At 47.4% G+C, this 11,725-nt stretch overlaps 1 protein-coding gene across 1 annotated transcript; it reads right to left on the bottom strand.

Annotated features, from left to right (window-relative positions):
- Positions 1 to 530: 530 nt before the first annotated feature.
- LOC129709013 (protein FAM187B-like) lies at positions 531 to 2,630 on the bottom strand. Its single transcript, XM_055655139.1, has one exon. It carries the CDS (start codon positions 2,619 to 2,621, stop codon positions 1,368 to 1,370), a length of 1,254 nt encoding a protein of 417 aa, XP_055511114.1. The 5' UTR covers positions 2,622 to 2,630; the 3' UTR covers positions 531 to 1,367.
- Between the last annotated feature and the right edge of the window lie 9,095 nt (positions 2,631 to 11,725).

Raw genomic sequence — 11,725 nt, 5'->3', positions numbered from 1 at the left:
CATCAGTCTACCGACAGCCCGACTGACTGACTGACTGACCAACCGACTGACTGACCCACCGAATATCCGAATGACCGACTAATTGACCGACAGACTGATTGACCCTAATCCTAATCCTAGCTCTACATTTGTTATTTACCATTTTTATTTAACAATTCACATCATCTATATAATTAAGTCTCAACTTGACCACTTCCTGTCTGTGCTGTATATTGATTTCAGAAAAAATACAACCATATATCGCTATGATTTTTGCCCATTTTACTCACAAGTCCTCTCCCGCTGAGCAGGCCATGAGGATTTTTCCCATCGATGAAAAAAAAGTTATGAGTGTTTAAAAAACCTTGAGATTGTCTCACTTGTCAATCACAGCAATGAAGGTAACGCCCCTTCCGGGGGGGGGGGGGTGGGGGGGGGGGGGGGGGGGGGGGGGGAGGGAGGACTAAAGGATGCCTGGACGTGTCTCGGTCACTCTGCAAGATTGCGAGGGAGAGGCCATGACTTTCATTCTAAGCTGTGAATCAACTGAACTGTGAGTCTGCCGTGTGTTTGCAATACATGATTTGTTAACCCTTAAACACAATGCCATGAGTAGTGTGCCTGCTGCCCTGCCTGTGCTCGAAACTGCAATGCTTTATTAAGTCCAACTGTGTTTGGAAGAAATAAATGCTTTATTAAGTCTGACTGTATTTGGTTCAAAAGTCCCGCTCATTTCGTGACCTCCGCTTAGTGGACAAGTCGCCTTGATTGCGTAATTTCTGGTAAGTGCTGAGGGCACGCTGATTGCGGAAGTGCCGCTGACTGCGGAAGCCCCAAAGTGGTGAGGCCACGCTCAGCCGTGTGAGTATTCTCCCTTCTGCCTATGTCCCTTCACTGCAGCAAGCTGACATGCATGCCGCTCAGGGCTGTGTCCAGTGCAGCTCTGTGCAACCCTAGAGCAGCTCAGTGGGCAGTGACCGTTGAAGGTGGAGGCATTGCTCCCAATGTGCTCCAATGCAGCATGGTCACTGACACAGCAGCAATACAGTCGGCACTCTACCATGCAGCATACTGATTACCCGAAAGCAGCCCACATGCACCAATGTTATTCAACGCTTGACACTGCAGCTCCACTGGAGCCAACGCAGCCCAGTTGCACATTTGCCCCTGCTGCTGCAGCCCAGCTGCGTCATCCATGGCCTGGGGCATGAGAGGCCAAGTCCTTGGGATATGGATATGTCATTAATAATGATAAAAAAGATTATGGGGAGAGGACAGAAGAATTCGGTTGAGAGGGAAAAATGAATCAGCCATGATAGAGTGGCGGAGGTGGGCCTAATTCTGCCCCTATGTCTTGTGGTCTTTATGTTCTGGAGGAGGCAGTTGAACTAGTAGATCTCAAACAAGCAGGCGCACAGTGTTTCAGCCACGGCGCTAATCACGAAGACCATGGCGATCGTGCCGACCAAGATTCTCATGCCGTCGAGCAGTCGCCGGGTGACGCGGCGGTGTACTACTGGCAGCTCGGGCGTCTCGAGGTGGAAGGAGGCGACCTTATGCCCATGCACCCAGCAGCGGTAAATGCCACGGTCGGAGGGCTTCACGCTTTCGATTTGGTAGATGCCGCCGCCCGTGGTGTCGTCCAGCTGGTGGGACCCGTTACAGTTGCCACCTCGGGTGATGAATGTGGAGTCGCGCTGCCATAGAACGGGCGTGTACACTGATGCCCCCGGGCATGTCATCCGGGCGTTGTCATGGATGTCGAGGTACACCGTCTGCAGTAGCATGCGAGGCTCCATCCAGTTGAACGCAGTCTCCCGACCCGACCACCACCAATCGCCAATCTCCGGCAACAGATTGGCTACGATCTCCGTTGGTATTTCCTCCTTCTCGCACGGCTCGCGGCACATCTGGTAGTGGAGCTCAGCGCCGCGCCGGGGCAAGGACTGCCCAATGTGCAGCTCCATTAGGCCGCAGGGCAAGGTGGCTCCATTTACCTCCAGTTCCTCGTCCTCTTCCTCGTTCTTGTCGATCTCGCTAAGCTTGGCGTAACAGAAGCCCATCATCTTCTGCTCCCCCATTACGTTGCATCGGTCACAGTCCTGCCATGGTCCCCAGCGGGTGTAGAGCCGGACCATGTGCTGGGAAGAGCCCAAGTTCACCCTCAGGCTCTGGTTTGACAAAATGTTCTCCCCCAGCCCTTGGTGGGACACGTAAAGCAGAGACGAGTCCTGCACATCTACCTGGTAGGCGGCTAGTATGGAGTCAGCCGACTTGCACAGGTACAGGCCCGTGTCTGAGGTCTCCGCCTTGTTCATGATCAAGGAGCCTCTCCGTAGATTGGCTCGGCTTCCCAGTTTGCCCATTGGCCCATGGTACATCCTCAAGTGCCTGGGTCCGATGAAGGTGCAGGGTTTGGTTTGAGGCTGGCTGAGGTCCTGGTACTGCCAGTAGACGGAGTCTTCAGGTGCTTCCATAGCACTTGGGCAACGCAGGCTGAGTGGGTTGTTTGACAGGAAGGCCAGGGAGCAGGGGGCTGTCCCCGAGCAGTAAGCCAAGTCATCCTCGTGTTTCATGAAGTTGGGCAAGCCGCCCATTAGAGCCAGCGTGCCCAGAGTCAAAAGCAGTATTTGGCGCATCATGCTTCACTGATGGTTCGTCCAGTTGACTGTGGGCTGGAGCAGGGACGTAAATGTCACCACATCGATGCCTCCCCTTACCTCTGCAATGGGCCCCTTGTGACTCCCCGTGACCTCATCAATGGGTGGACCGAAAAAGGTGAATTTATTATGGGGAACAAGGAAATGGCAGATGAGTTGAACAGGGACTTTGGATCTGTCTTCACTAAGGAGGACACAAACAATCTTCCTGATATAGTAGTGGCCAGAGGATCTGGGGTGACAGAGGAACTGAAGGAAATCCACATTAGGCAGGAAATGGTGTTGGATAGACTGATGGGACTGAAGGCTGATAAATCCCCAGGGTCTGATGGTCTGCATCCCAGGGTACTTAAGGAAGTGGCTCTAGAAATTGTGGATGCATTGGTGATAATTTTCCAATGTTCAATAGACTCAGGATCAGTCCCTGTGGATTGGAGGGTAGCTAATGTTATCCCTAATGTTAATGTTATAATATAAGAAAGGCGGGAGAGAGAAAACAGGGAATTATAGCACAGTTAGCGTGACATCGGTGGTGGGGAAGATGCTGAAGTCAATTATAAAAGATGAAATAGCCGCACATTAGGATAGCAGTAACAGGATCGCTCAGAGTCAGCATGGATTTACAAAGGGGAAATCATGCTTGACTAATCTTCTGGAATGTTTTGAAGATGTAACGAGGAAAATGGACAAGGGAGAGTCAGTGGATGTAGTGTACCTGGACTTTCAGAAAGCATTTGATAAGGTCCCACATAGGAGATTAGTGGACAAAATTAGAGCACATGGTATTGGGGGAAGAGTGCTGACATGGATAGAGAAGTGGTTGGCAGACAGGAAGCAAAGAGTAGGGATTAAGGGGTCCCTTTCGGAATGGCAGGCAGTGACTTGTGGGGTACCGCAAGGTTCGGTGCTGGGACCGCAGCTATTTACAATATACATCAATGAATTGGATGAAGGGTTTCAAAGTAACATTAGCAAATTTGCAGATGATACAAAGCTGGGTGGCAGTGTGAACTGTGAGGAGGATGCTATGAGAATGCAGGGTGACTTGGACAGGTTGGCGAAGTGGGCAGATGCATGGCAGATGAAGTTTAATGTGGATAAATGAGAGGTTATCCACTTTGGTTGTAAAAACAGGAAGGCAGATTACTATCTAAATGGCGTCAAGTTGGGAAAAGGGGAAGTACAACGGGATCTGGAGGTCCTTGAACATCGGTCTATGAAAGTTAGCATGCAGGTATAGCAGGCGAATGGCATGTTGGCCTTTATAACAAGAGGAATCGAATATAGGAGCAAAGCGGTCCTTCTGCTGTTGTACAGAGCCCTAGTGAGGCCACACCTGGAATATTGTGTGCAATTTTGGTCCCCTAATTTGAGGAAGGACATTCTTGCTATTGAGGGAGTGCAGCGTAGGTTTACAAGGTTAATTCCCGGGATGGTGGGACTGTCATATGCCGAGAGAATGGAGCAGCTGGGCTTGTACACTCTGGAGTTTAGAAGGATGAGAGGGCATCTCATTGAAACATATATGATTCTGTGAATGAGGAAGTCGGGGATCCAAGTGCAGAGGGATGCGCAGGGGCCCAGTTCCGTGAGCTTGGTAACCAGCTTTTTTTTTAAATCAAAAATTTATTAAATTATTGAAAAATAATAATTACATTACAAAAAACAAGCCAGAACCCACCACCATAAATCAATACTAACATATATCCATAATAACCTACTATACAACTATAATACAATCCTTATTGAGAATACACCCTGCGGAGCCCAGCGGTCCTGGAACTCACTCAGGTTGCCCGTGGACAGGGCGTATTCCCTTTCTAACCGCAGAGCCATTACCGCCTGGCGCCTTGACCCGTTGGGCCAGCTGGCCAAGCCCAGGAGAAAACCGCACCAGCCCGACCCTCTCCCCTACGCACAGGGTGTCCAAAAATGAGATGGTGGGTGAAAAATGCAGCCGGAAGGCAAGGAGCAGCCCCTTTAGATATTCAAATAGTGTCTGCAGCCTCACGCACTCCATGTACACGTGGTACACAGACTCTTCCAGCCCGCAAAAGTGGCAGACGGCTGGCGAATCTGAACCGTGCGAGAAACAGGTTGCAGGGAACACCTCGGTGTAATACCCTCCACCCCAAGTCCCCAATATAGAGGGGGAGAATTCCGGCGTAGAGGGTCCCCCTCGTGACTGAAAGGCAACACCGACCGCTACTTGGTGTCTGGACGGAGGACCAGGGTGAGGAAGTGCAAGGTGTGGAGGAGGAGCCCATACAGGACACGCCTCCCTGTGTCTCGGAGGGAGATGCAGGGTGTCGAGGAAAGGCGGCTCAAATTGTGTGGGACCGGATCCTGGGATGGATTGCGGCGCCTGGGTCCAATGAATACTTCTGGCTGAGCGGGGGCTTGATCAACCACAGGTGCTCCACACGTTTGAGCCCCCCCCCCCGACACCCGGTGGGGTGGGACAAGGACCGGCTGCTCTCACGCCCGGGCCGTCACCCTCCGCCGGCGGAGGGGGGGCCCGGTCAACGGCAACCAGGTTTAATGTGAAAGGAGAAAAATTTTAAGGGAATCTGAGAGGCAAGTTTTTCACTCAGAGGATGGAAACTATATAGAATGAGTTTCCAGTGGAGGTAGTTGAGGCAGGTAAAATAATAGTATTTTTATAACATAGAATATAGAACAGTACAGCACAAGAACGTGCCCTTCGGCTCACAATTTTTTTGTCGAACAAGACGCCTCGCTGAACTGATCTCATCTGCCTGTACATGATCCCTGTTTATCCATGTGCTTATAGAGAAACTTCTAAATGCCACTATCCTACCTGCCTCCTCCATCACCCCTGGCAATGCTTTCCAGGCCCCCACCACCCTCTGTGTAAAAAACATATCCTGCAAATCTCCATTAAACCTTCCCTCTCTAACCTTATAGCTACGCCCTCTAGTGTTGGACATTTCCGCCCTGGAACAAAGGTTCTGACATCTACCCTGTCTATGTATCTCATAATCTCCCCTTAACTTCCGACGTTCCAAAGAAAACAATCCAGTCTATCTAACCCCTCCCTGCAGCTGAAACCTTATAACCGGGTAGCTTTCTGCTAAAAGTATTTAAAAGACACGTATAGGTGCATGGGTAGCAAAGAATTAGAAAGCTGTGGGCCAAATGCAAGGAAACGGGACTGTCTTAGATGGGGCATTTTGGTCAGCAGGAATGATTTTGTGCTGAAGTTCCTTTTCCATGCGGCATGATTCTATGCTTTTCGATTCATAAACATGGTAGCTTGAGATTAGTTGATTTCCCCAGTTTAGGGCGGCATGGTGGCATAGCGGTAGAGCCACTGCCTTACTGCGCCAGAGACCCAGGTTTGATCCTGCCTATGGGTGCTCTCTGTACGAAGTTTGTACGTTTTCCCTGTGACCTGCGTGGGTTTTCTCCAATTCTTCGGTTTCCTCCCACACTCCAAAGATGTACAGGTTTGTAGGTGATTTGGCTTGGTATAAATGTAAAATTATTCCTAGTGTGTGTAGGGTAGTGCTAATGTGCCGGGATCACTGGTCGGTGCAGAGTCGATGGGCCGAAGGGCTTGCTTCCAAGCTGGATCTTTAAAACAAACACTGAAACTAAACACAACCACTGTACAGGGCCTGGGTGATACCACATCTGGAGTATTGTGTGCAGTTTTGGCCTCCTAATTTGAGGAAGGACATCCTTGCTATTGAAGCAGCGCAATGTAGGTTCACGCGGTTAAGCCCCGGGATGGCGGGACTGTCATATGAGGAAAGATTGGAAAGACTGTGCTTATATTCACTGGAATTTAGAAGGATGAGAGGATATCTTATATAAACATATAAAATTATAGTATTTTCTATGTTTCTACATGCACATACTTGAGGAAGGTTTTCTGGAATTTATTGAACATGAATAATATGCCAAGGTAGTAGAACATGCACAGAAGGTTGGAAATGCTCCAGTGATTGGAGACGTGAGATAAATGTGTGCCATATTGCTGGTCAACAAACATTTTGTGTAAAGGCTGCTAAAAATAGATTTGTATGTGTGTAAGTCCCAAGGTGTCTCTTTGTATGTGTGTCCCACTCTCCCCCCGTCTCTCTCTCCCTTTCTCTCTCTCTCCCTTTCTCTCTCTCTCCCCTCCCTCTCTCTCCCCCCTCTCCCCTCCCCCCCCCTCCTCCCCATCTCCCTCTCCCCCCCTCCTCTCTCCCCCCTCCTCTCTCCTCTCCTCCTCTCTCTCCCCCCTCTCTCTCCCCTCCATCCTCTCTCCCCCCTCCTCTCTCCCCCTCCTCTCTCTCCCCCTCCTCTCTCTCCCCCCTCCTCTCTCTCCCTCTCCTCTCCTCCCCTCTCCTCTCCTCCCCCCCCTCTCCTCTCTCCCCCCTCCCCTCCCTCCCCTCCCCCCCCCCCCCTCCCCTCTCTCCTCCCCCCCTCTCCCCCCCCCCCCCCTCCTCTCCCCCTCTCTCACACACTCTCCCCCCCTCTCCCCCTCTCTCCCCCCCTCTCCCTCTCCCCCCTCTCCTCTCCCCCCTCTCCTCTTCCCCCCCTCTCCCCCTCTCCCCCCCCCCTCTCTCCTCTCCTCTCCACCCCCATCCCTCTTGCCCCTCTCTGCGTCTCTCTGTCTCTCTCTGTCTCTGCCCCTTCTCTCTCTGCCCTCACTCGAAGGGCCGAATGGCCTACTCCTGCACCTATTTTCTATGTTTATGTTTCTATGTTTAATATATCAATGAAAAAATAGATGTGAATTATTTTTTTCCTGCCTTGAACATATAAGCATTTAAACATGATTTGGTTTGGAATGTGAGTAAACTATGAGGAGGCTTAGACATGTGTTTGGACTCTTTTGGACTCCCCTCTTTCCATTCCACTGCAAGGCTGATGTTAAGCCTCCGTGAAAGATTTCATAGCATCAAAGGAGGTCTCAGAAGGTAAATGTTAACTTTCTTTTCCATTCCTTAATTGGTCTTGAGAATTTATGAAACCTATTTTTAAAAGAAGCTAGGATATGCCTTGGCTACCTCTCAGTTTGCAATGGGAATGTGAATAGACTTTTACTTTTAAAGTATATGGTCGAGACCCTTCGTCAGACCCTTCATTTGAAGAAGGGTCTCGACTCAAAACGTCACTCATTCCTTCTCTCCAGAGATCCTGCCTGTCCCACTGAGTTACTCCAGCTTTTTGTGACTATCCTATGTGAGTAAGTGTCAGTAGAATAACCCTGAACTTGCTCAAAATACATCTGAAATTAGGCTGAATTCCTGCCCTCTCAGAACTATTGTGTACATAAGTATTTAATTTTACAGACAAAATCAGGATGATAAGAACTCTCATCACATTTATCATTAATGAATGAATGAATGAAATTTTATTGTCACATGTGACATGTCAGTGAGGTTCTTTGTTTTGCATGCACAAGGTATGCAAAGAGTCGCCACGTATAGGGCACTGACAAAGTAAAAAAAAAGTGTTCAATGTAGTCGCCAATGGTCCCCATTTTCCTTGGTGCCCCCCCCCCCTCGCCGTGTCCCCCTTTCTTCTTATTGTGGTTTCCCCCCATGCCGGGTCCCCCGTTTTTTAATTAATGAATTATTACTATTTATGTCTCTAACAATGGAAAATAAACATAACCTCTGGGCTTTAATAATTATAGAAAGCATTAACATTTTAACGCAGCAGAAACTCCACATTTATTCGTGGAAAGTGATAAATTACCTACATTTATTACTCGTTCTAATTTTAATTTGTGACTTTATCATTGAAGTTGAGTTTATTAGTGCTTGTTCTAAGGGGCCCCTCTCAAATTATTTTCATCTTGTGGAAATGAAGCTGTCACACAAGTTGCTATAGATTGAAGGTCAGAGAGACTTATGTGACCTCAATGGTTCAGAGAAAAATAAACTGGTGATTGAGTTTGAACATGTTTGTGAAAACATCTTCTTCTCAAGAAACCTATTGAACAACGATGAGAAATACAAATGGTGTAGGAAAATGTTCACCCATGAAGGGTGATGCAATTTAGTAATGGGGTTAGAAACAATTCAATATATTTAGAGATACGGAATGAAAACAGGCTCTTCTGCCCACCGAGTCCACGCCAACCATCGATTCCCCCGTTCACACTAGTTCTATGTTATCCCACTTCATCATCCACTCCCGACACATTAGGGGCAATTTATCTACAAACCTACAAACTTGCACATCTTTGGGATGTGGGAAGAAACAGGAGCATTTGAGGGAAACCCGCACGGTCACGTGGGGACCATTGAACACCTAAGGTCAGGATTGAACCTGGGTTCTCTTGAGCTGTGCAGCAGCAGTTCTAACCGCTGTGCAAGTGAACCACCACATTTCAAAGCTGCGCTTACGTACATTTCTAACTGGGAAACAATTTTTGGTTTTCTAAAATGGCTTTCAAACCATTTTTTAACTGTTTTTCTCTGTCGGTTATCTAATTACCAAAAGAGCAAAGTTGCAATGGATAAGTCAGTGTTTATTTCATTCAATTTTCCACATGTTTACGATAAATAGATTGCACATTCAATTGCGACATAAGTAGGTATCTGATTGAAACACTTCCATGAAGACAAAAGATTAATTAAATCACTATTAAATTATTTGGCCTGACTTCAGTCAAAGGACAGATCAAAGATTTCTCTCTTTTGATTGAGAACTTTTAAGTGAATTTAAAATCAAAGACAAATTTTGAATTATGAAATAGGAAGAAGTTTCTGTTAGAATTTTTGAATATTCACATTAGGAGCCTATCATGAAAGGAGATAGGAAAGAATCAGAGGAGAATGTATATCTTTTTCACACATGTTGGTGAAAAATAGGCAGCAACTCCATCTAACAATAAGGGTTCCTTAATAAATAAGAGTTTCAGAGTTAGAGACCATTCCTACCAGACCTTTGCACAATGCAATTACACAGAGAGCTGTTTGTAACATGAGCTAATCTGGAGACTGACTGCAAAGGAAGGGAGTGCAACGTTTTCTTTGGTTATTTCCAGTCTTAACTAGAACTGCGGTTCCCTATTTACGGGTCCCTTTCAAAATGGCAGGCAGTGACTAGTGGGGTACCAATTATTTAGATGAAGGAATTCAAAGGAACATTAGCCAATTTGCAGATGACACAAAGCTGGGTGGCAGTGTGATCTGTGAGGAGGATGCTATGAGAATGCAGGGTGACTTGGACAGGTTGGGTGAGTGTGCAGATGCATGGCAGATGCAGTTTAATGTGGATAAATGTGAGGTTATACACTTTGGTAGCAGAAACAGAAAGGCAGATTATTATCTAAATTGTGTCAAGTTGGGAAAAGGGGAAGTACAACGGGATCTGGGGGGTCCTTGTACATCAGTCAATGAAAGTAAGTATGCAGGTACAGCAGACAGTGAAGAAAGTGAATGGCATGTTGGCCTTCATAACACGAGGAGTTGAGTATAGGAGCAAGGAGGTGCTTCTGCAGTTGTATATCAATCAATCAATCAGTTTTATTTATCACATACACATATAAGTGCATGAAATGAATTTGCCAGCAGCGGTAAAATTAAAAATAAGAACGCACATTACACAATATCATTTAACACAAACATCCACCACATCATTGTTCACGTGGTCGGCGCCATAAAACTCCGCAGTCGCCGCTACTGGCGGCTGGATGTACAGGCCCTCTCGTTGGGATGGTCGAACACACTCCGCGGCTTGGAGGTCCCGAATCGGCGCTGTCCTAACAGAGACCGCAGCTTTAGGATGTTGTAGGCCACAGGCCGGTGGTCGGAGTTCTTCTCTAGCGGTCCCTGGTGAGGGAACCCAGGCTCCAGACGGAAAGTCCACGCCGCACCCAGGGCTAGAAGCTCCGCAGACCACGGCTTCAGGATGTTATAGCCGCGAGCCAGTGGTCGGAGCTCTTCTCCCGAATCCCCGGCGGGGGATCCCAGGCTCCGGACGCCACGCCTGCAGCTAGAAGCTCCGCAGGCTGCGGCATCATGATGTAATAGTCCGCGGGCCAGCGATCGGAACACTCCCTTCTGGCGACCCCGGCAAGGACTCGCCCGCTCCGCGAGGAAAAGTCCACGCTGCTCCCGCTGCTGAAACTCCGGGAAAGGCAACTCCAATCCATGCTGTTTGGTCGCGAGAGAGGCGACATGGAAAAAGTCACCTCTCTGTGGAGGAGATGATCGAAAGCGGTTTCCCCCTTATCCCCCCTCACCACCCCCAACACAAGACACACCGAGAGACACTAAAACAAACATTTGGACACATTTAAAAAAAAATAAAAAAGTTGAAATAACGAACACGTTTCTGTGCATGTTTTTCCCAACAACATTTACAGCAACAGTATTAAAGATATAACCTGAATGTTTATGCTCAAATAAATCAAAGAGTCAGAAAATCTCTGCAATAGCTTTACTTCACCAAGGTGAGAGACCCAAGCAACGATTTGCACAGAGCGTCCACACCAAATGCTGGCGCTATTTAGACTGGCAATACAGAAGATTACACACATCTTTATACTAATACAGCAGCCATAAGCGCATGGTTAATAACAAAGAGGCTTCAGTTAAACATAATGGGTCCCCTCAGTTACATTGGGAAATCCTTCAAACTAACATTAAAGAGATATGCGGGTATAGAGATACATGGCCCAGCTACATAGGCAAGAAAGCACTATTGTATTCATTGCAACCTCCAGACAGAACACTGAAATGGCAAAGAAACGAGATGCTAGGGAAAGGCCGTTATCTCTGTTCCCTTTAGTTCAGTGGTTCCCAACCTTTTTTTGGCCATGCCTAAAATCCCCCCCCCCCCCCCCCCCATGTGGTGATATATAATTCTTATCATTTAAAAAGTGAACTACGTTTCAGCTGAAGAAGCTTAAAACGCCAATACCTTGGTTTAAACAAGCTTCAAAAGAACATGGCATCCATGAAATAGAAAAATGAAATAAACAAAAGAGAGTTAATGTTCTGAGCAAGAAATTACTAAAAAATTGTTAAAAAAAGAAAAAAACAATAGGTGGTATTAAAATAATAATAATGATAAATATGATCATAAAAGAGTATTCACAGGTAATAAAGAGAGAA

Source organism: Leucoraja erinacea, chromosome 24, assembly GCF_028641065.1.
Source record: "Leucoraja erinacea ecotype New England chromosome 24, Leri_hhj_1, whole genome shotgun sequence".
Lineage (NCBI taxonomy): Eukaryota > Metazoa > Chordata > Chondrichthyes > Rajiformes > Rajidae > Leucoraja > Leucoraja erinaceus.
Note: the sequence above shows the minus strand (reverse complement) of the source record. Positions and strands in the feature narration are given on the sequence as shown.